The sequence below is a fragment of the Octopus bimaculoides genome, chromosome 22 (genome assembly GCF_046866305.1).
Source record: "Octopus bimaculoides isolate indiv1 chromosome 22, ASM4686630v1, whole genome shotgun sequence".
NCBI lineage: Eukaryota > Metazoa > Mollusca > Cephalopoda > Octopoda > Octopodidae > Octopus > Octopus bimaculoides.
Genome location: NC_142949.1, coordinates 205001 through 230902, shown reverse-complemented (window position 1 = coordinate 230902; position 25902 = coordinate 205001). Strand labels below are relative to the sequence as shown.

The 25902-nt window shown below is 36.2% G+C and overlaps 2 protein-coding genes across 7 annotated transcripts in view; one reads left to right on the top strand and one right to left on the bottom strand.

The window, feature by feature from the left end:
• Positions 1–3277: 3277 nt before the first annotated feature.
• LOC106877694 (cytosolic Fe-S cluster assembly factor narfl) overlaps positions 3278–25902 on the bottom strand; it is a 25199-nt gene continuing 2574 nt past the window's right edge. For 2 of the 6 annotated variants that reach the window (XM_052975869.2, XM_014926645.3), the window contains exons 2-9: positions 16760–16852; positions 15420–15575; positions 14234–14366; positions 10365–10499; positions 9675–9923; positions 8907–8979; positions 8076–8213; positions 3278–6947 (exon numbers count right to left, since the gene is read on the bottom strand). In XM_052975869.2, the coding sequence (XP_052831829.1) occupies positions 6542–6947; positions 8076–8213; positions 8907–8979; positions 9675–9923; positions 10365–10499; positions 14234–14366; positions 15420–15575; positions 16760–16762 (1293 nt within the window). In that variant the 5' untranslated portion in view covers positions 16763–16852 and the 3' untranslated portion in view covers positions 3278–6541. Of the gene's footprint in view, positions 6948–8075; positions 8214–8906; positions 8980–9674; positions 9924–10364; positions 10500–14233; positions 14367–15419; positions 15576–16759; positions 16853–18282; positions 18643–19136; positions 19324–20105; positions 20378–22681; positions 22843–25902 lie in introns of those variants that run through there. The other 4 variants (XM_014926642.3, XM_052975870.2, XM_014926641.3 and 1 more) reach the window with 4 other exon arrangements.
• LOC106877696 (target of rapamycin complex subunit lst8) overlaps positions 19422–25902 on the top strand; it is a 24197-nt gene continuing 17716 nt past the window's right edge. The window contains exon 1 of the mRNA XM_014926648.3: positions 19422–19675. Coding sequence (XP_014782134.1) covers positions 19604–19675 — 72 coding nt within the window. The 5' untranslated portion in view covers positions 19422–19603. The remainder of the gene's footprint in view (positions 19676–25902) is intronic.

Here is a 25902-nt window from a genome sequence, read left to right as displayed (position 1 = left end):
GAAGAACGTTGGTATAGCCAAATGTAAGGTCGTTTGTATAGCTAAAGGAAAGATCATTTGTATAGCCAAAGGAAAGATCGTTTGTATAGCTAAAGGGAAGATCGTTTGTATAGCTAAAGAAAAGATCGTTTGTATATCTAAAGAATGATCGTTTCTATAGCGAAAGAAATGATCGTTTGTATAGTCAACGGAAAGATCGTTTGTATTGCCAAAGGAAAGATCGTTTGTATACCTAAAGCGAAGAACGTTGATATAGCTAAAGTGAAGATCGTGTGTATAGCCGAAGGAAAATTCGTTTGTATAGCTAAAGGGAAGAACGTTGGTATAGCCAAACGAATGGCCGTTTATATAGCGAAAGGAAAGATATGAAGATCATTTGTATAGCCAAAGGAAAGATCGTTTGTATAGCCAAAGGAAAGATCGTTTGTATAGCAAAAGGGTAAATCGTTTGTATAGCCAAAGGAAAGATCGTTTGTATAACTAAAGGAAAGATCGTTTGCATAGCTAAAGGGAAGATCGTTTGTACAGCTAAAGGGAAGATCGTTTGTATAGCTAAAGGAAAGATCGTTTGTATAGCTAAAGGGAAGATCGTTTGTATAGCTAAACGAAAGCTCGTTCGTATAGCCAAAGGAAAGATCGTTTGTATAGCCAAAGGAAAGATCGTATGTATAGCTAAAGGGAAGATCGTTTGTATAGCCAAAGGAAAGATCGTTTGTATAGTCAATGAGAAGATCGTTTGTATGGCTAAAGGAATGATAGTTTCTATAGCGAAAGGAATGATCGTTTGTATAGCTAAAGGGAAGATCGTTTGTATAGCCAAAGGAATGATCGTTTGTATAGCTAAAGGGAAGATCGTTTGTATAGCTAAATGGAAGATTGTTTGTACAGCTGAAAGGCAGAACGTTTGTATAGCAAAAGGAAAGATCGTTTGTATAGCTAAAGGGACGATCGTTTGTATAGCTAATGGAAAGATCGTTTGTATAGCTAAAGGGATGAACGTTTGTACAGCTAAAAAATGATCGTTTGTATAGCTAACGGAAAATTCGTTTGTACAGCTAAAGGGAAGATCGTTTGTATAGCTAAATGGAAGATCGTTTGTATAGCTACAGGAAAGATCGTTTTTATAACTAATGGAAAGATCGTTTGTATAGCTAAAGGGATGATCGTTTGTATAGCTAAAGATAGATCGTTTGTATAGCTAAAGGAAAGATCGTTTGTATAGCTACAGGAAAGATCGTTTGTATAGCTAATGGAAAGATCGTTTGTATAGCTAAAGGGATGATCGTTTGTACAGCTAAAAAAATGATCGTTTGTATAGCTAACGGAAAATTCGTTTGTACAGCTAAAGGGAAGATCGTCTGTATAGCTAAATGGAAGATCGTTTGTATAGCTACAGGAAAGATCGTTTGTATAGCTAATGGAAAGATCATTTGTACAGCTAATGGGATGATCGTTTGTATAGCTAAAGAAAAGATCGTTTGTACAGCTAAAGGGATGTTCGTTTGTGTAGCTAAAGGGATGATCGTTTGTACAGCTAAAGGGAAGATCCTTTGTACAGTTGAAGGGAAGATCGTTTGTATAGCTAAAGGGAAGATCGTTTGTATAGCTGAAGGGAAGATCATTTGTATAGCTAAAGGAAAGATCGTTTGTATAGTTGGAGGGGAGATCGTTTGTATAGCTATTGAGACTCCATTAATTTAAAGGTAAATATGTAATTGTAAATAGCATGCATCCTTGCAGCTGCTGCTATAATTATGAACTGGTAATTGAATGGTAAATGAGTATTTTTATATACCTCTGACCTGCCCCCGAATTGTTTTTTGTCAAGAGTTGTGTCAGTCAACACACACTGACACAATGACACATCATTCCACTGTCATGGTTGGTTAAGACAGAAAGTTGCCAATGCATAATGTTGTTCATATTAGGATGTTAATTATTCATTTATTACAGGAGAATTAAAATTGAAGGAATAGAAGTGTAACAATATGAAAAGGGAAACAGTGTTATATGACATTACAATAGAGACCTTATTCATTCACTTTTGGCACATTATACGGAACCAATGCTAAAGTTATATTGCTTTAATGCAAAAATTTTATGTTGTCACTGATGGATTCTGATACTATTACCTTGTAATATTTGACTTGATTTGGTTGGGCCATTTGAGAAGGCATAGGGAAAAGACAGACAAAGAATTTTATATATATAGACAAAGAAGTCAACTTGTAGACAGAACTTACAAACTCCGTCTGAGCGTATTAAGCTCTAGAAGAAAATAGCTTGAGTGAAAACTCTCGAGCCACTTTAGGATAGCTTTTTGTAACGCATGACCGCTCGGTGGCATGGCTGAAATCTCATTGATTAGTAATGAAGGCGTATCGGCTGTATGTGGCCCATAGTGGTCATACATATGCATGCACGACTGCAGGAACAACATTTTTCAATAGAGATAAATGAAAATATTGTATTTAAATAGATGGAGTGCAAAAAATTAAAAAGAAGTAATGTTGTAGGGAGAACGTAGAAATACTGCAAAGACAAAGATATTTACGCACAACAAAATTGAAATACACTGAAGTCAATTTTTAGGCAGATGTTGCAAAACTGAATTTAAGCACACTGGGTGAACAAAAATTAAAAATAACTAAATTATTTTGGGGGGGAGAATGTACAAAAACCGTAATAACAGAGATTTTTACACATGACTAATTGAAATACACAGAAGTCATTTTTGCAGAGAGAGAGAGAGAGAGAGAGAGAGAGAGAGAGAGAGAGAGAGAGAGAAAGAGAGAGAGAGAGAGAGAGAGAGAGAGGGGGAGAGAGAGAGAGAGAGAGAGAGAGAGAGAGAGAGAGGAATTATTACTGAAGGGGAGAGAGAATATGTGTAAGCAAGGGAAACAAAATGAGAGAAGGGAGAGAATCAGTTGAAAACTGCAGAAGGTTTTAGAGAAAAACCCATGTAAAACACCATTTTTCTTCGTTTCTCACTTTATGTAGGAGCTCTGGGCTCCTACATGCACTCCTTATAGTGCATGACCATCCTTAGCGCATAAGTAATGCGTGTGTAAAATCGGTTGAAAACTGTAGAAATGCATTTGTACTACACACACAGACATCTTTTGTTTTATACATATAAATAACACTTGCCTTAGCCACACTGTGGGAGTGAACCTAAAACCTTAGGATTGCGGTTAACTTCTTAACCATAAAACTATACATGCACAATTGTTTGATAAATATGTTACAACAAGAAAAAATTGAAGGAAAAAATAACCAAATTTGAAATTTTAATTCACAAAACAATTTACATTTGTACATGAACCAAAATTAACTGGAAATCATTAAAATAGTTTCTCTGTGAAAACTTTTAATTCCCATAACAAAATATAAATGAATGTTCATTAATAATGAAAACTCTTTAATATAATTTAAGATTGATTCCTGAGAGCTGTTTTTTAAAAATTCACAAATCAGATGTTTTTCTATTGGGTCCACAAAAAGCTGAGTCAATGAAGTAACGGAATAATAACAAGGTCATATTAGCAAACACTGTAATATGTCTATGATCTAAAAACACTTAGCTACTATGAACCAACTTCTGCCTTGTCACTTGACCTGCTAGAAATAGCAGCCAGATATACATCAAATTTTAGCCATCTTGGAAAAAGAAAAAAAGCAAAAAGAACAGACTGGACAGTGTAGCGTAATTGTACATGTGCCCCTAAAAGACAGGCTAATCATGGCTAGAGTGTCTTTAAACCAGAAATGACGTCAGTGACAACTTCCTCAAACTGACAAGTGTTTTGATTGGTTTGCAGCTCTGGGGTTAATTCCTCTTCTAAAGAAAAAATAATTGCTTGTGTGAAAGAATGGTGTCTTATCCAGGAGAAAAAAAAAATTCTAATCTTAAAGAATTAACATTGCTAGCTAAAATGGATACCTGATGCCTGTGAAACTATTCAACATTTTTTAGTGGGAAACGGGTTGAGTGAAGTCGTATATTTGCATTTGATATTGTTACAGGGAAATTACAAGGGAAGTCAAAATTTATCCACACTTTCCCTATAACATATCTTTATTATTGTCACACTGACTTCTGCGCATGCGTGCTTACAGTTGGTACTATTGTGGCCATGTGATTGAAGTTTGAGCCTGATTGCACCATTTTTCTTTCTGGTTTTACAGTGTAAGCATGGCTGCTTCACCAGCAATGTGCACCAACGAAGAATAAAGAACACTGATCCAATTTCTCTGGTTGGAAGTTGTGTCAGGTGCTAAAATTCATTGGAGGCTTTTAGCACAAAACGGGGACAGTGCACAACCATGTAGAAGTGTGTATGACTGGATCAAAAACGTTTAAAAGTGGCTGGACAAGCGTGACACCCGTCAACCTCCACCACTGACGAGAAGGTTCAACAAGCTCGAGAGATGGTAATGGTAAACTGGTTCACCATTACCATCTCTCAGATCTTTGTTCTTCTTTGGTGCACATTGCAAGTGGAGTGGCCATGCTTACATTATAAAACTAGAAAGAAAAATGGCACGATCAGGTTCAAACTTTGATCAAATAGTACCAACTGTAAGCGTGCATGTGCAGAAGGCAGTGTGACAACAATAAAGATATGTTATGGCAAAAGTGCAGATAATTTTTGACTTACCCTTGTATATTTTTTACAGCTAGATGCAAAATTTCATACTATTAAGCACTGAAAAGAAAAAAAAGAAGTTTGGAAATGATTTCAAATAAGCAATAGTAATGTGCAAATGTGGCCACAAGCATAAATTGGAGGCTTTTCCAGAGCAACAACAAGACTCACCTTGCCAGTAGAAACATAACATCCAAATGCAGGCTGATAGGGACCAACAGCCTGCTGTCACAGAATAAAAGAAATAGAGGAAAAGAAGAAATTATGAAAAAAGGGCCAGCCCCATCAGAGAGTCAGGAAGTGATTAATAAAAATTGATAATAAATTTTATGTTGGGTTCTGTTGAGACATGGAATGTATTCCAAAGGTTCCCTAAAAGTTGAAATATTGGAAAATGCTGTACCAGTCAATTATTGCAGCCAATTTAATCCAAATTTGTTCAACACTCTAAAAGTTCTGCCAATTCCATTTCACCACCTTAAATAATCTGAATAATAATCTACTTGTTCATCCACCCATTACACTTTAGTTAGAAAGGTGGATGTGGAGTGAGTGAGAGGTGGAGTAAAAGTGAGAGAGAGAGAGGAGGAGTGTGAGAAGAGAAGAAAGAAGTAGGGTAGGATGTATAATAAGGCGAAATGTGTCAAATGGTTAGTTGAAGGGAGAGACGAAGAGCAAGAGAAGTGTTAACTACATGCTGTAGGGTGGGTGGGGGAAGGTAAAGAGGAAGAGATATGTTTAGGGTACAATATTTAGTAGAGGGTGATGTTCTGGTAGTGAGGTTAAAGAAAGGCAGACAGAGAGAGAGATGGACAGAGGAGGCAGTTACATTAAGAGAGAGAGAGAGAGAAGCAGAGAGCATTTGCATTGTCAGAGTAGAGATACATTGACAGCAAGAAAAAGTAGATATAAACAAACAGCTGGACAGAAGTGAAATGAAACGAGTTTTGTAACTGAAAATTGCAGTGATGATGATGATGATGGTGGTGGTGGTGGTGTTGATAGAGAAAAGTATTATTTTTTTATTGAACTAAATCTATAATATTATTCTTCAACCAGTTCATTCACACTTTTACACTTTAGTTTGTTAGAGAGGAGGAGGAAGTAGAGTAAGAGAGAGGAAGAGGGAATGTGAGAGAGCAGATAGCCAGCTGATGCATTATGCTGTCATTCATGGTTAGTGGAAGTGAGAGGTGAGAAGAAAGACAGAAATGTTAAAAACATGAAGAGGGGAATTACATGGTTAAAAAGTTTGTTGAAGAGGTAAGAGAGAAAGAGAGGAATATAAAATATTTAACAGAAGGAAATTTTAAAATCATAAAATATATTATTGTGACTGGAAGTGAAATAACTTAGCATAATAAAAATAAAAATGAAAATCATCCTTTCGTAAATAGCTTCTCTTAATCTTTTTCATTCTGTGGAATTTCCATGGGTCCCTTTAATAATAATAATAATAATAATTCTTTCTAATTCTGACACAAGGCAGCAATCTTGGGAGGGGTAAATTGATAAATTAATTACCATGGAGACTACTTGGATCAACTGAACACTCTCTTAAAATCTCAGGTTTTGAGCTTATGTTAGAAATTATTTGGCAAAACCTACAAGTTTAATAATATAAAGTACCAGTTGTGAAGTTGGGGTTAATTTAATCAACTAAGCTGTCCCTCCAAATTTGTAGCGTTGTGCCCATGTTAGAATATATCATTAAGGACTGTAAATTGGTAGAATTGTTAGGGGGTCAGACAAAATGTATTAAAGCATTCATTAAGGCTCTTCACATTCTGAGTTAAAATCCCAATCAAGTACTGGGATCAATTTAATCAATTATATCCACCCCACCAAATCTGATTAAATAATTAATTTATTTATTTATTTATTTTATAGTTCTACCATTTAAGATTTAAAACATTTGTATTTTTCTCTATATGGTGGTACTGAGTGTGAAGCATGGAGGCACACTTCTCAGAGTCGTGCCCTCCAAGCCACTCAGTATACAGTTTCTGAACGTCTTCAACCTCTGTGGGTTCAATCAGGTCAATAGAGTTGTAAAGTTCTTCAACTTGTAATAATGTGCTCTTTGCCATTTCTTGTGTGGCAGAGGCAGCTCGGATTTGCCCACCACCATTGTTACATCCAGATGGACAGGCCATAATTTCTACAAAATGGTATGGACACTTGCCTCGCTTAATCTTCTGGACAATATTTTGGATGTTTCGGAATCCATAAGCAATGGCAAACTTCAGTTCTTTACCATCTTCTGAAGTTACTGTGATTTCTTTAGAGTCATTATTTCTGTGGAAAGAGAAAGGGAAAAATTTTAAATCAATAAATAAACAAAGAAAGGAAAAATGACGAAATTGTTTTTCCAGACAGATGGTATCTGTGAATTATTTTTCTACAGTTCTATTTTCCTCAATCAATTAATTTACAATCTTGTACATACACTTAGTTATTGTGTCATCACTACTTTGAAAAGCATTGAGAAAGTTCTATTTTGCTGATGAGGTCAAAATAAATCTAAAACATGTCCAGGACTGTCACCCCTATTTGCTAGAAAAGTGAAAATAATATAAGACATTAATCAATATTTCCCACTACATAATATTTTCTCGTTAGATTTTTAATTCACAGTTTTAGAATAGATATGTTGTAAGAGGGTTAGCAACAAGGAGTGCTACTGGCTGCAAAATACTGACTCAAAAAGGGAACTATGACATGTAAAAGAGAAAACTGTCATAGGATACATAGGGCTAACCCTTGATTTAGTACAATATTTCCTTTATATAACATTTTCAGTTGTTATTTTTTTTATTAAAGTATATTAAAACTAATAATAGCCATTTCTAACAAGAGCAAAATGTTATGAGGAGGGGAACTGTTGATTATATCGACTTCAGTACGACTTGACTGGAATTTTATTGACTTTGGATGGATGAGAGGCAATGTGGACATTCCACAGCATTTGAGCTTAGAATGTAAATAGAACAAGAATTGTTTTGTTGAACACTCTAAAAGTTCTGCCAATTCCATTTCAGCACCATAAATAATTCTTTCTAATTTTGGCACAAGGCCAGCAATCTTGAGGGGAGGAGGTAAGTCAATTACATTGATCCTAATACATGATCAGTAAATGATCAACCCTAAAATGATGAAAGGCAAAGCTGGCCTCACTAGAATTTGAATTCAGACCATAAAGACAGACGAAATGCCACTAAGCATTTTATCCGGCGTGCTAATGATTCTACCAATAATAATAATCCTTTCTACAAGGCCTGAAATTTGGGGGACTAGTCGATTACAATGACCCCGGTTTTAATGACAATAATAATTTACTTTACATATACACAAAAAGGTAGGATGGTCACAGTTGGAATGGTGTTGTTAAGAAGTTATTCAGAGATAACCAATCCACTTTCTTACCTCAATGTTTTTAATTCCAGTTCCTTGAGATCTTTACCAAACAGGTCTTTGGAAACAATTCTGAGTATATAGTTGAGAAAACCTCCAGACCCACCGCCTGCATGGGTAACTAACTTGTGGGGGGCATCACCAGGATATCTGTGACATATGGAGTGGAAAGTTTAAGGGAATTAAGTGTTACTTAAGAAACAAACAAATTAGTCGTGTCTAATAATGGATGAAAACAGGATAATTTTTCTCAAGGACACCTTCTAATGTCCAATCAGTTTTAGCACCCATGATGGAACATACCGCCATTGAACAACTTGCCGCCTCCACAGACAGGATTCTGGAATTCTCTGGTTCCTTGTCATCTGCTGATAACATTGTTGCAGTCACTTCTTCGTCTTCCTCATGAACTTGCACTTCTTCTTCTGCATCAGACAATCCTTTGTTTGTAAATACCTTTCATGATTTATTCAACTTGTATATATTTGTGACTTTGAGTAAAAGCATTTAAAAGCTACAGCTTGGTTCTATGAATTCATTGTACAGTGTTTTTTTCTTCGAATGACATCTTCTCTTCCAGCTTTCTGAACGGAGTCGATATTAGATGGTTTCACCAGATGAGACCACCACTCTCTATACACCACACAGTAAAGGTTTGGATAGTGACAGATAGAAATCCACACCTGAAGTGTTCACTGTGCAAGCTGTCTGTCCAGTGTCCCAAGAATATCTTATTATATGAAGTATCTAGTCTCTGAAATAGTTTGAGCCAGGGAAATTTCCAACCCACTTCTTTAATATCAAATGACAATGAAAAGCAAAAAATATAGAGCTGTTACTTACATAGGATCAAGTTCCATTGCTGGTATCTCTGCTAACAACACATTCTCCTTCAGGAACATTTTATCTACTTCATCTGATCAAAAAAAAAAAAAATAAACAATAGTTTCTAGTATAGACACAAAACCACAAACTTAGGGAGAGATTAGCTGATTAAACTGATTCAAGTATTTGACTGATGAATAGCAAAGATGATCACAGTGAATTTGAACTCAGGATATCAAGGGCCATGACTAAATCCCTCAAAGCATTTCATCCAAACCAATTTTGCCAATACAACACCCTACAACAACAGTAATAATTAATCATTTCTTACACAAGAACAAGATGAGAAAATTTAGGGGATGGTAACGGTCAATTATATTACCTCCAAACACCTGACTGGCTATTTTATGAAGCCCCAGAAGAATATAAGCCAAAGTTGATCTCAGCTGAAATACAGAATGAAAAGTGCTGTCACGATATTCTACAAGAAACGGCTTCACCCAAGCAATGTGACCGATTCCGGTGTCACGTAACTTGCACTCATGCCAGTGGCATGTAAAAGCACCTATTATGCTCTCAGAGTGGTTGGCATTAGGAAGGGCATCCAGCTGTAGGAACCATGCCAAATCAGACTGGAGTCTGGTGCGGCCCTTCAGCTTACCAGCCCTGGTCAAACTATCCAACCATTGCCAGCATGGACAACAGATGTTAAATGAAGATGATGATGATGACATTAACGTGTATATAATATATTATAGAAACAGTAGAAACATAGAGATAACTCACCAGTACTGATAACACAATCGACATCTCTGGTGTTGTAGATGTCATTGTAGAAGTCTTGGCGTGAAGCCTCCAGCTTTTTATCATAGCATGGCATCACAGTGACATGGTAGATGTCACTGGGCCTCTTGCTATGGAGGTTGGCAAAGAAGTCTTTCACATAGGATCCCATGATTTGCTGTGGAGATTTTGTTGTGCTGATGTAAGGGAGAATAAATGATCCATGGGTCTTTTCGGCATAGCAGATCCATCCTTGTACCAATCATCATAAAAGAAAAACAGAGATACTTCAGGAGATATTAATTAAAATTAACATTACAAATCATTAGAATAAACAATGAAAGTTAATTGAAAAGTTAATCCTAATTCTGAGAAGAAATGGAAATGAAGAACAAGAGAGATGGTAAAGGCTTTTAACAACATAATTTCAAAAAAGTGTAAGAATAAAACAGACAGACTGAAATAGGTGTCATACAAATCAAAAGTACACACCTGGGTACTACTATGTGGTTGCTTAACTTGGTAGAAATGTTATTTTTCAAATGAATGAAAAGTTTGACAGTACTTTGAAGTTTTGGCTTCGATGCCTTTTTTTCTTGTAAATATAAGTTTTGGCTTTGTCAAAGTTTACCTTTAAAAAGTACAGACATGTTGTATGTGTGCATACAACTAACACACACAAACTACTCTTACCTGGACAAGCTGAGGTCAACATGGGGAATGCAGTTTGTTTGATGTTGGCAGTCTTGTAGCGATGAAGGAATTCTTGAGCACTCTCAATTAAACTAAAATTTCGGGAAAATGTTGTGTCAAGGATGTAAGCAACACCTGGAATAAAAAGGATGGGATTTTCAATGTAGAAATGTTAATGACTGTCAAAACTGAAGAAACTCATCCGTATCAGAAAAAAAACTTTCAGTTTTATGACAGTCAGTGGTGATAATGATGGTGGTGACTATGTAATAATAGAGGTGGTAGTGATGGTGAAAACAACAAGGACAATGACGATAATGACGGCTGGTAAAGTCAACCTTCAAAGATGGGTATAGGAGGGCCTCTAAATTCTTAATACCAAGTGTACACTGAGGGCAATTTAATCAAAGGCATCCTTACTTCTCACACATATGCACACCAAGTATTTGAACAGTGAGCCTAAGTTATAAATAACTATTTTTACCCAACTAAAACACAAGAAAGAAACACCAACCTCTATACTTCATACCGACCGTACTAAATTAGGATTCTTTGGAAAATATAGTCTTATATACACAAAGAGACAATAAGATGTATATATATATATATATATATGGATAATAACAACAAATGGAGCAAAACGTGGGTGTGTGGGTATGTATACATGGGTGTGCGCATATGTATGTGTGTATGTGCATACACGCACGTGTTTGTACATAGGTGTCTGCACGCTAGCAGACACATATGTAAACATTCACTTTAATTATCTCCCCTCACCCACCCGAATGACTCCTTGACCACAACCTTTAGCATCACATCAGAGACACCCTCCCTTTATATTTCTATGTAAACTAGCGTTCTTATTCCTAAAGCCCGTGGAATAATATCGTTGACCCCGTCATAACTCTATGTAAACAAACCTTCTGACGGTCACTGACCATGTAACACCTCAGCTGGTAAGTTACTCCATCATTTCGTTTTTGTCTTGCTATTAAATGTTTTATTATGATCTCCCTGATGAGAAACAAGTGATGATTCCAGCAGCCCTTTCTTTTTTTTGTGAAATGGCCCTCACTTGCTTCGAAACATATATGTAGGAATTAAAGGAACTTTCATCGACATGCGTTTTGCTCCATTTGTTATTATTATCCATATATTCTCAAAATGTATCACGTTAACTCGGTATATCAACCTGTAAAACGGCTGGGATATCTTGTTTTTTAGTGTAATTTTGCTACCAATGGTAACCATTAACGTATTCAAATTATCGAAAGTTTTAATAACTGAGATAATATTAATATACATAAAATAATATATATATATATATATATATATATATATATATATATATATATATATATATATATATGCAGGGTGTCCCAAAATTAAGGCAAACAACTTTTATCAGTATCACCACAGCAAAATATTGTTATATTTCAGGTCTGAGCATTGCAGTGCAATGGTAAAGAAAACACAATTATGATACTATCACATTTATTTGATATGACCACCTCTGTTTTGAATCACAAAGTCTAGGGTTTGGATGCTTTATACACAGCATGTAGCTGTTCTTGCAGAATTGAAGCCCCTTCCTGGCACAGTTTTGCCTTCAGAGTATCAAGGGAAACATGAGTGCTCGAGACCCTTGTCTCCAAAATGGACCAAACACAAAAATCCAACAAGTTGAGATTGGGGCTTCTTGAGGGTCATATAGCCTTGCCTATGAACGATGGAATGTTTTTCTGAATCCAGTGTTGTGTCTGTTTGGAGCTGTGGGATGGTGCCAAGTCCTGTTGAAGGCTCCAAGGTGAGCCTTGAAAGTGCTCATTCGTCCATGGAAGCAGTTCAGCTTCCAGAATGTCACCAATGTATTGCTGGGTGTTAATTTTAATACCCAGGGGCACAAAAACGAGGGGTGAACTTTCCAGTGGTTGTCACAGCCACCCAAACCATAAATGACTGTGGATTTTAATGTCGATTTATGAGACTATCCTCAACAGAGTCAGATACATTCCAAAGTCAATCATTCTGGTAGTTTACTGTCTGTTCAATGTCAAATTGCTTTTCCCCAGAGAACACCAAGTTGGGCAGCATTCCTTCAGCAATCTGATGCAGGATAAGACAACATCTCTCCAGTTTCATGGCCTTATAAACTTGTGTGAGCTCATGACAGCAGATCATCTTGTAAGGGTGGGTCCTGAGATCCTCTTTTAGCACTTGATACACTGATGTCTGGCTTATTTTTGCTGTGGCAGCCAATTTTCTGACAGAACAACGAGGATTTTGCAGTATCTTTTCTATGGTACTTTTGATAAGCTGAGAGGTTTGCACTTTTCTTTTTTCGGTCATGTCCAAGTTGATCAGTGGTGGAACCAGTCCCTTGAAATTTTTTGACAATTTTCCAGACTGGTGTTCGGTTAATTTTAAGCTTTTTTGCTATAGTTGTATTACTTTCACCTCCTTTGTGGAGGTTATGATTGTATTTCAGTCTATAGCCATAATCTAATTTATATATCTAAGTTTATTTAGTCTTAAAGAAAAAGAAGACACACTAAGCTTTTATAATGATGTATATTTTTCATATCTTATCACATTTATTGATAGTTATTAAAGCCTGAAACTTCAGTTGCTTTAATTTCAGGACACCCTGTATATATATATATATATATATATATATAGTCCTCAGTCGAATCATCCAACCCATGCTAGCATGGAAAGCGGACGTTAAACGATGATGATGATGATGATGATGATATATATATATATATATATATATATATATATATATATATAAGATGATTAGACAATGTCTGTTCAATCCGTGCTACATATGTGTTTCATATCAGCAAAGCAGTTTATTCATAACATCACCCATTTCATCATGCACCTGACTTCTAGGTCTCAAAGGGACAAAAGGTTCTGTCAAATCATCAATATTATATTCTGTCATTATTTTGTTACACTCAAGGTTAATATTTTAAAGTATATTCTTATTTACTATTTTATATTTTTTGTGATTTCCTTCTGGTATAAATTAATGTTCATATTATATAGATTTCCAGTCTTGTCAGAGGTAACCAATATTCCTTCTTTAGATTTCAGCTCTAAAATAATGTTCCTCAGTTTTTTTATGTTTGCTTCTCAAATGTAATGTTCTTAATTGCATCCCAAATTTGGTCTTCGAAAGAATCAAGATTTCTATTATAAGATGGATGTTTTCTTCATTTAAAGTGTTTCCTAACCCATTCTGTTTCCTTATTTTCATGTTTATTCAAGTAAGATTTGTCCTCAGCCACGGTAGAATGCTTTCCATCTTAAGTAATGTAAGAAGTCCTTTATTTTATTGATTAGTTCCTTTCGGTATTCCTTCTGAGATGGTTTTGAGATATCTTTTAAAGAAGTATCCAGATTAAGTCTCTCCATTTTCCCAGTTGAATCCTTTAAATCTACCACCTAAGAACAGGAGCAATTCCTGCAATGGGCTTCTACACAGTTTCTGATATCCAAATTTCAAGCACAAACCATTGGTTGACCTACGACTATGATAGCAGACACTTACCCAAGTACTGCATAGAGGGATTGAACCTGAAATCATGTAATTTCAAAATGAACTTAATAACCACACAATTATGCCTCTACTTTATGATATTTATTTTCATTCTTTTATGTTTTATGATGTGATTTCATATCTTGCTAAGGGATTTTCTTTGCATTTCACCCTTCCTGAAAGTGATAAAATTAGTAGCTCTCAATTACTGAGGAGAGAAAGTGATCAATTTAATTAACTCTATCCTTATCTCTACAATATGTTTGATTTTTGTGCCAAATGTTTGAAATCAATGTTATAATACAACAAAAGAATCCCTTACCTAAACCTTTGAAAAAGGCTGTTAATTTCTTGGCTGTGTCTTCCAAAGAAAGTTTATAGTTTGCTGCCAATGAAGCCCGAGACTGTGGTGATATTGATACGATAACGAGTTTTTCATCACCAGATTGTTCTCCCTAAAAATTCAAAATAAACATTGGAAACTGTAACAGCTACTGCCAATAGAATCAAATGGAGAAGATTCAGTGACTTATATGTAACACAAGAGGATCTCAGTCTAACTTAGAAGAAAGTTCTAGAATCTGAAGAAAGATCAAAGAAAGATCTGGAATGATACTGGTTAGACTAAAATGTTAGAATTTAGCTGCTTTTCTTCTTTTTTCTCTGAGAGTGGTGGAAGGAAGAATCTATGAAACATGCGTTATTCTCAGACTGAAGAGACAAATTGGCAAAGTAGGCTAGGATTTAGGATTCCTTACCAAACCTTAAGAGTGATGAGTTCAGATTTTACATTGCACTAACTGCAGTTTATTGTTTAGAAGGCCTGGTTTAGCAGTAGCAGACAAAGAGAATAAAAAGTGCCAGATAATGGACCTTATGTATCCCAGTAGTTATAGGTTAGGAACTATCCCTAAAGATTTGAACAGATGGATGGAGAAAATAGTCATAGAATCTAGTTTAGTGCAGCTCCAGAAAACAGTGTTATTAGGATACATAGGAAGGTTGTTGGCATTTAAGGTTACTTGTGGCCCGATGTTAGGAATTTCTCCTTTCCACCACTTCAATCTGTTGTGTATTCTTTTGTTTCAGTCATTTGACTGCAGCCATGCTGGAGCACCGCCTTTAGTCGAACAAATCAACAATAATAATAATAATAATAAATGCTTTGATGCAATACCGGGCACTGGCTCTCAAGGCTTCTGATCTTAACTGATTGGAAGTGTTATCATGTACATGTTTTGTTTTGCTATAAAAGATGAGCTACAGCAAATATTCTGCTCAATATCAAAGATTTGCTTGTCAGTTGTTTGACTTTAACAAGTTGAGCATGTCTCTTAGAGGCTGACAATATGTGCATCTCTGATCATGAGCAGAAGTAGTGGAGGAGCATCATAGCCATGTGTTGAGAGGGATTTTAATTTTTTTCTAAATACAAATTAAAAACTGAAAAGAAAACCAAAAAAAAAACAACAACTGAATAAAGTAAATAAATAAGAATTATTGTCTACCTTTTGTATGGCAGAATTCTGCTTCAAGACTTTGTATAATTCCTCAGAACTCTGCTGTGAGATAAGTACACTTTCTGCTGAGGTGATACATCCACTGCAGGCAAGGCAGTCATTTAATGTGATTTTTGCTTTCTTCAATTTATTAGCTTCACCTGACTGAACATATAATAATAAAAATAATACATATTGACAGGTTGAAGAGATGAAGATAGGGGAACAGGGGCTAAAATGTAACAACAAAGAAACATGTAAAACAACAAGTAAATGGATTTTGCATTGACAATATGTAAAACACTTGTCTGATCAATGCATATATTGTAAGCTGCTATAACACAAGTTCAACTATAAAATACTCAAACATGTTTCCTTGTATTTCATCAGACGGTCTCAGTATGACAGTGTGTAACAAGGCTGGACCTTTGAATTCACAGCTGTAGTCCATATATCATCATAATGATCATCATTTAATGTCTGTTATCCATGCTGACACAGGTTGGACAGTTTTGACCAGAGCTGATAATCTGAGTGGCTGCACCAGACTCCAGTTTGATTTGGCATGATTTCTACAGCTGGATGCCCAGCCTAACACCAACCACCCCGAGAGTGTAATGGGTGCTTTTATGTGCCAGCTGTGTAACACCAGTATCTGCCACGACTATGATTTCACTTGGCTTGATGGGTCTTCTACTCAAGCATGGCACATTGCTGAAGGTCTTGGTCATTTGTCATAGCCTCTGTGAGGCCCAACACTCAAAAGGTGCTAGTTACATGACACTGCCACAGGTGCTGGTTACGCGACACTGGCATCAGCCACATTGTCTCCATGAGGCCCAAAACTCGAGAGATGCTTTTTACATGTCACAGTACAGGTGCTAGTTACATGACATCAGATTCGGCCATGATTACTGTTTCCTTCCATCCAACTCCAAGCATGGAAAAGTGGATGTTAAACAATGATGATGATGATGATGAAACAGACTGACAGGAAGACAGACAAATAGATAAATATGTGCACACATAGATATGCAAACATTTGAACCATTGACATAATTTTCATGCAGATACAACTTTGAATTACAGGTACAACTCATCTGACAAGATGTACTCTCAAACTTTTCAGAGCCTTCTATACCAGGAAGGTTGCTATAACTCAGAAAACAGTGCAGTTTAAAGATGGAAATATGGTCAGAGAGAGAGATTATGATGTATTTATTTCTAATATATTCTTATGTATTATAACCGATTCTTCCTACTCTAGAATATGAGAAAGAAAGAATTTGCTAATTCAAAAACCTTTGCAAAAAAGGTAAAATCTGAATACACCAACTGAATCCACTTACCATGCTAACTTCATAGTAGCTTCCATCATCTTCAATCTTGATCTTACCAACTTTGCCAGTCTTTTTCTCAATATTCAAAGGTTTTACACATTGCTGATGGAAGAAACATAATCAGGAAGATCACTTGAAACCGAAAACAATGTTAATTTTATGTCATTTTATTGAGAAAATAAAAGAGCAGTTTCTCCATTGTTCTCTTATAAAATATTGACACATGTAGAATATCTTGCTGACATACAAAGAACTCTCGATAGAGTAGGATAATGTAGGAATACTAGTGATAGTTTTTGAGTCTAATATCTTGATTGTTGCTTCTCAGTTACACACACACACACACACACACACACACAGTTCACAAATGCATGCTGGGATGTTGGTGGAGAGACAGCTAGTTCTATATATTTGTTCACACTCTGTAGATGATACAATCAATTCATTAATGTGCTTTCTGTATAATGGCATAAGTTGGTTAATTGCATATGCAAATGACATAAACTTTGGCTAATAGTATAAGATTTTCACTAATCTTGATTTTAAAAATGACTGGTAATATGCAGCATAAAATCAAGCATTCATTTGATTTGATACGAATAATGATTTTAGAGGCTTCTGCTTTTATAACGGGTTAAAACGACAGTAGTCAATATTTCGAGTTTATGAAAAAAAGATGTTAAAAGAGTAAAATGTATACAAGTTATTCATACTATTTCAGTAAATTTTAAAGACTATTAAATTTTAGATTCTGGTGTATTTTTATTGTATGCTTAATTGCAAAATAAATTTCTTCAATAAATAAAACTTTCTTATAGATAAAAATGTTGTGGGGTGCATTCATCACCTGGGAAAGTTTTGAATTTTTTATAAGTAGCTGCCTTTCCCGTTTCCTGGTGAGAATGTAGTCAATCTGACTAGTGTGCCCACCAGACAGGTAGGCAAACAGGTGATCATTTTCATCACAGGACTCCAGCAGCCTGGTTCCCTCCTCATTGTGGGAACCAAATCAGTTGCCACCATGTACACCATGGAAGCTCCCTGGATGTTGTCGAACATGACAGTTGAAGCCGCCAGCCACAAAGTGGGTGTCATAAAATTGGTCTTTCTGTTCATCAGGTAGCCCATTCTACTTGCTAAAAAGAGCAGCTAAATCTCCCTCAAATCACTTCCCAGTGTCTTACATAGGAGACGTGTTGGACAGTGTAGTACCTGACATATAAAGTGACGAAATGGTCAAAGCTGGAACACCTTTGATCGGGGATCTGTTTGATCAGGGATCTGTTTGATCAGGGATCTGTTTGATCGGGGATCTGTTTGATCAGGGCTCACCTGATTAAATAACATTAACTAGCTGTATCATCATGAACTGCATTCCAAGATACTCTGGCAACAAATTATATAGTGGTTGGAGAAAGCGAAAGTTGAAGCCTTTCGATTAAAAATAATTTTTTTATTCATCGTCTAAGTCTGTGGACAGATACAAAGGTGAAATAGAAAAGAAAACAATCGAGAAAAAACGGGAGGTTTACATTAAGTAATCGAGTGAGATCGGCGATAGCACTGAAGACACAGCAGTGGCAATAGCAGTGTAGAACACCTGAATAACAAGAAAGGGGTCTCCAAAATTGGGGAGGAGGGTAACTATGTAGGATGATTCGGAGTTCCTTATACACGCGCACGCGGGGATTATTTTGATACACCAAAGGCTACCTGCTACGAATCACAATTAGTCATCATATGAACTGATTGAATACTTGGCTAGAAGAAGAGAAGGTCCAATGAAAAGGTGAAGAGAGCGGAATAGACTGTTTCTCCGTTAGAACATAACAGAAAGTAGATAGACGGACGAGGTGTAGATGGCGTTGGCAAGAAGAGGCTACAACAGTACCATTGAGGATAGACAGAGTAGGAGGGTGTTACAGCATATGGAAAGGTTTCTAGTGAGAGAGAAGAAATATGAAGAAGAAAAGGTTTCAAGCTAAAGAGGAAACAGATTGAAGCTAGAGAGAAAGGGGAGGAGGAAGCGGAGAGGAGATGAATCGAGCAAGTGAAGAAGGATACTGAAGGCGGACTGGAAGACAAGGTGGAGAGACACGGGAGACCACCACGACGGCAATGACGAAGTAAAAGAAAAAAAACTGTGAAAGAAAAACGGGATTTTGCTTTCTCCATAAGAAGATGACTAAATGACTCTCTTGGAAAGTCCAAGCTTAAGTAATGCGTGACTGGCAACAAATATCTTGGCATTGTGTTCCCACCATAACTATTATTACATTTAAACCAGCACAGAGCACTAACTACTATCACCGCCGCCGCCACTACCACCATCACCACCCTCATACAATTAGTACATTATGGGGACTACCTCCATTCCATTGCTTACTTTGGTGTTTCCTGCTTTCTTCATTTCTTTGGAGTAAATCAACAAGTACCACTGAGAACAGCAGCCTTTCTCATACCACACAAGAGATGAAAATGTATACATATAAAATAAATTAAAGAGTTAAAAAAAGCCAATTTATATAAATACAACCCCATACACACACGCATATTTATATATAATTTTATATATATATATATATATATATATATATATATATACACACACACACATATATATATATACATACACACACGCGCATATATAGCAGACCCATATTTGATCGATTTGGAATCGGTGTTTATATAGCAGCAACGACAGCAACACTTCTCTGAAAGCAGTAGCAGGAACTGCAGCAGCATCAGGAATTGTCTACGTCGTCAAGTCTTGTGGTGAAACTTTTATCTCGATTCCTATCCACTCCCCACCCAAAATACTCAAACAACAAAACCAACTCCCTTGACGAACGAATGGGGCTCTGTATTTCAGGGGTTTCATCAGTGATTGGTGTTCAAACGGAGGGAATTAACTGTCTCGGACACGTAAGTGGTTATCATTTCATGTATACATACAAACGCATATACATACATATCTATATACACACACATACTATTTCGAAGTTGTTTGACAAGCTATTTGATATTAGATCGTGTGTTCAACCCGTGACAATTGTTTGTGGTCGATCGTTTATCGTAACCTCGAAACATATCAAGAAAGAGAAAGAGAAAGTTGCAGATGTGAGAGTGTGATTGATGTAAGACTTTTTGATGCTTAATTAGTAAATATATTAATACTTTTACAAAATAAAATGGTATGTGTGGGGTTTGAAAGACCTGTCATAATTCTGCTCCGATGTAATTTATTACAAGTACTGCATACCCTTGTATTGGAGTATTTTGTGTGCGCGTGGATATGGCAACGTTCGTTTGTGTGTGTGTGTGTGTGTGTGTGTCTGCGGTTGTTTAAACATACCTTTTGCACTTACACACCTTAATTAGATATGTCTTTGGATGGTTTTATGAAAGTAAAAGACTGGGTGGTGTGCGTTTCCCAAAGAGTGAAATGTTTCCAACGTGAAATCCGCATTGCATTAAAAACACGAACAACTCGGGGATCTCAAAATCAAGAAAAACGTGTGGCAAACGTCGTTAAGCATATAAAAAAAATGCACCGAGAACAAACAAGTTGTGTTTCTCGGTTGTAAATAAGCCATTTCCATTTTCCTTCTTTATATAAATATCAACGTTTCTTAATTTCTCCCCCCCCCCCCACCTCGCTTTCTCTCTGTAACTGAAGGTATATAGTCTGAAAGAGGAGAAAGAAAACATACTAACCCTTCCATTCTAAAATAAATTGCGTCGTTGTATGTTGATAAACACTTACATAGCTAAACGCTTGTGAAAGCCACCCCAACACGAAATTGACAAATCTTAAAATATAGCAGAAGAAAGCATCGATAGTTATTAAATAACTAAGGAGAGAAGATATATATATTTCGACCAGGGCCGCTTTAATACCCCCTTAACATCCTCTTGCCTGTTTCGTTATATATATATATATATATATATATATATATATATATATATATATGCTTCTTACGACTGATATCCCGTTTTAGCAAATATATACTCATGCAGAAATAGAGGATTACTTTTATCAATGAATAATCGTTTTTCGGGGGGGGGGGGGGGTATGAGCAACCTATCTATGAATGGTAAATATTCAGCACTATTGGTACACTTGTGTAGGTATGCCGGCACTATTATTATTTCCTTCCTTCCTTCATTCATTCATTCATTCAGTTTCTTTCTATGGTTCCACCTCCGCCTGTTTCTATTCATTGAGCATTAGAATACTTAAAACCAGTTTTACGAAAGGTGAATAAGATGACGACAGACCTCAGCATGACAGGCATGTACGAGGTCGCGCAATCTGCTAGAAACATCAGCTAAATTTCCTCAAATAACACCCTATTGTCTAAAAATCGAAACATTTCATAATGTAGCTGCAATAAGTTGAGATGGTCACATATTGACAGATGGAACCGTTTTAACTGACCGACCTAGGGCCAGAGTCACGCTTTCACCAAAAGGAACTTGGCGGAGAAGGGACTTTCAGAATAGTAAGCCCACGTTAAAAAATTTTTTTGGTTAATTACTACTTTAACACCCAACAACAACAACAACAAAAAAACACGAGTAATAGGTGTTAAAAGATGTGTATTAAACGAATCTGAAAACAAAAATTTGCGTTAACGAACCGGGGTGGGGAGAGGACTTTCGGAAAATTCATAAGATCCTCCGATTTTTTTCCCATCATAACTTTTAGGAAAATGGATATCTTTTAACAAAATTTTATATAAATACCTTTCAAAAGGGCGTAGATTATGATTATAAAGAAATTTGTGGGGTAAATTTTTTTTCCGAGGGGTGGGGATAGGACTTTCGAAGAGAAAGAAATTCGTAAACTATTTTTTTTGGGGGGGGGGGCTTCAGTGTAATGGAAAGAAGTTGGAAAAAATGTTTAGATTCATTTATTTTTCATTTGAGTAATAGAAAAAGGTTTTAAAAAAAGATCTCTTGTATCATGGTGAGAGAAACAAATTCATAAATACAGTATTGAATATGGTCTCACTATGGAATAAAAGTTAAGGGCGATTTTTCGTAATCTATGCCGTTTGGAAGATAATAATATAAAAATTCATTAATAGATATCCGTTTTCCTAAAAGTTATAAGGGAAAAAATCGGATCGTGTGAATCTTCTGAAAGTCCTCCCCACCCCTCGGAAAAAAATTTACCCCACAAATATCTTTATAATCATAATCTACGCCGTTTGAAAGGTATTGATATAAAGTTCCATCAAAAGATATCCATTTTCCTAAAAGTTATGATGGGGGAAAATATAGGAGGATCTTGTGAATTTTCCGAAAGTCCTCTGCCCACCCCTGTTCGTTGACGCAAATTTTTGTTTTCAGATTCGTTTAATACACATTTTTTTACAGCTGTTTTTTTTTGGTGGCCTTAGTAATTAATTAAGTAATTAACTAAGAATATTTTTTAATTGAAACAAAACTATCTTGTCGCAGAACCTTGTACCATTGTCATCCAACCTCTTAGAAATAAAAGCCGAATCGCAATTCCAATGACACCTTTTTAAAATTAACAGAGAACAAATGTAACATGGCCCCGAGATAATACGGGAGAGTCATGGATGGAACGCCTTTTAGGCTCGAGTTGAGGTTAAAAAACAGCCACGGTTTACATTTATCTTGTCTTACTCCTATATTTATAGATTTCTCTTGATATATTCTGATTCAAAGACAGGGGAAAAAATGATCAAAACCCGAAACCTTAAAAGTCACATGCAAATCTTTCTTTAAAGATAATTATAATAGGTGTTACCCGAGAATAAGTCCCTTTTGAAATTATTGCCCTACTACTGAAACTAACAGCACTATTCTCAGCTTCCAACACAATAGTGAGGCAACTTTTCCCGTTATATTCATTGCTATTAAATTTTTTGTTTTTTATAAAGATAATTAATCTACCTGTGAAGGTGTGATAAAGTCGTCTAGATTGGTGAGGAGAACAGCTCCGCTAAAGTGATTTCCTACGCCAGCCGCCATATCGCGTATAAATAATAACCAATGAGAAACGGGCGAGCTATTCAGTGCAGAGGAACGACGATAACTACGTTTATTGTTGTTATTGATAAGTATTTCTCTCTCCCTTCCCCCTCCCCTCTCTCCCTTCCTCCTCCCCTCTCTCCCTTCCTCTCTCTCTCTCTTCCTCCCTCCTTCTGTCTTTCTCTCTCCGATTTTTCGTTTCATTTGATTTGAGGCTTGTCATAAATGACCTGTTTTTTTTTTACCTCTAATTATGGTTGCTCGTACAAATCATATATTTCATTGGAAACAAGGCAAATCCAATGATGGAACCGCTAAATGGTTCTTCAACCTACTCTGAATTAGCAACCAGATTTCCCCTCGAAACCACACCCTCCCATCCGTCTTAAATTAAGGGCACGTGGGACAATGTATTCGTTAATATAGTCGATGGTCTGATCAGTCAAACAACAGTAAACGAACAAGTGAGCCAATTCGTCCTCTACAGAATAAAAACAGGACACACTAGATAATGTATCAGATGAATTATGTCTGAGAAATCAAAAATACTGGATGATCATGATTGGAATGCCTTTAATTACAGATCTAGTGAGGCAAAAACAATGAGAGAATCAAGGAAGTGGCGAGTTTTAAGCGTCAGGTTTGCATCGGAATTAGAAAAAATAATGAATCTAAGTTTACAGATTCATCACAGTATCAACGAGGCTATCAGATACTATTGTACACCGCTGGTCACAATGCACTTCCAATTCTACCTTGATTGCATCATTTTTTCCCTTCTTGATCGAAATCGCTTAACTAAATCGTTTTCCCATTGCCTTCCCAGTGGCCTTTTCCAATTTCTTGGATACCACTTGGCAACTGCAGAAGTTCACCTGTTGTCTGTGAGCCTTGCAACATTAGACCCAGTGAAACTTGTGATTTCAGTATTCTGCGATAACATCGTTCACTCCCCGCCATTCTCGAATTTTACTTCGTTTCGGATATGCTCTCACAATATTCCAAGTATGGATCTTTTCATTGCCCTTTGCGTCGTAGCCAATCGATGTCCTATCCTCTTTGTAAGACATCCTTTATTGAGGATAATGTCTTTCTGCCTGCTCTTATTCACTTTGAAACTTCAGCATCCATATCTCGTCGCATATTCACTGTGTGCCCTAAGGAGGCCTACTCCTTCACCACATCGATTTCATTGCTTCCCACCTCTATTCGGCTTTGTGCTACATCTTCCAACATACATTTTATTTTCAAGCAGTTCATTTTAAGGCTTGTTGCTGAGCTCTGAATGTCCAGCTGTCATTATGGTCTACAGCTGGCCTGTGGTTTCAACAATGAGTACAGTGTCATCTGCAAGTAAGAGGTGTGTTAGTTGCTCGCCATTGAGGTTCATGCCACCTGTCCCATCAATGTCCCTGATGACCATTTCTAGACATGCATAAAGAGCTTTGGAGAGGTGGTATCTCCTTGCTTGCTCGACAAATTGAATAACTGCTTTGGGTATTATAACTTAAACCATTCTTTTTATGAGAATTTTGAGACTTGATGAAGCAGTCAGTTTCAAAGTTTTATGGGGACGAAATGGGTTTCTCCAACTCTTTTTGAGATGGCTGATCCTTTTAAAGAATAATAGCCAAACTTCTTTTATTATCACACCTTACTTTCTTAAAGATAAAAAGGAATGAGGGATACATTGGATAAAGTAGTCCTAGATACACAATGCCTTAAGAATAATGTCACAGCAGGAATTTAGATATTCTAGAGAAGAGCTGGCCTAAGGCTATAACAACAAACATCGAGTCAACAGGGGAAACCTCCACAAAGTTGCTCCTGCTGGAAATAGCCAAACCTCACACAACATACCTTATGTAAAAAAGAAACACTGCATAATGTAGGGTGGAGTATAGAATACCTGAAAAGATAAGTAAAAGGTGGTCACATCTGGATTTCATTGTGGTTGTGTTCATTCAGGATTAATTTGGGGTTAAACAATTACAACAATAAATATAAATAAAAAGTAGCCTTAGGTTGTTTTTTTTTGTTTTGGTGAATACATATTGATTTCTGAAGGACAAAATATCAGTCTTCTTTGATAATTCCACTAAAATTTGGGATAATTTATAGGAGTTTAATCGACATCAGAAGGGTTAAAGTCGAAATCAATCTTGGTGAGATATGAACTGAAGTGAACAGCTAAATTTGGCAAATCATTTTTATTATACAACCCCAACCCTCACCCTTTTAACTGGCAGGTCCCTTTGGAACCAAGAGTTGGATCAGTGTTTTTTGGTTTCCATTGGTGGGCAAAAACATGGAGATTAACACACAGTCTACTGTCATGAAACAGTGTAAGTAAATTCTTAAAAATGAAAGTATATTGAGATAGAAACCAGAGGTGACAACAGCAATATACCTTAAATTTGATATCCGGTGGTGGGGCTTCCTTCTATACTAACAAAGTTCTCAAACATTCACTCAATTTTATTGATTCAAACAGCATCAAACCACAGAATTGAAGCACTTGAACAGATATAGCTGTAATGTCTCGGCTGAAAATATTGTCCACGTAATATATATATATATATATATATATATAATATATATATATATATATAATCGTGTTCCACATAATCGTGTTTGGGCATGGTTAAATATTACCTTACTTGGAAAGACCAAAGGATTGGCAATGGGAAGGACATCTGGCTATATGAAATCTGTCTGATCCATATGAGCATGCAAGTAAGGTAATATTTAACCATGCCCAAACACGATTATGTGGAAGATTGAAAACAAAGAACACCTCTTGCATAACAGTGACACTTGCTTACAACTACTGCCTGATGTCATGGCAATGAGTCAGTAAAAATACACACTCATATATATATATATATATATATATATATATATATTTATATTAATAGTAATGGTAAGACAACAAAAGAATGAATGAGACCTTGATATTATGTAAATAGAGGAATTTATCTGTAATATAATATGTGACAATTATTCGGTTGCCATAATAAAACTCTGAGTTTCGGATGTTGGGACGGAAATCTGCTCCGGCATCTCGTCAGTTATCAAGGCAATCAAAAAATGCTATGAAAATGACCAGGGTCATAAAGGTGGCGTTTTCTTTCTTAATGCTC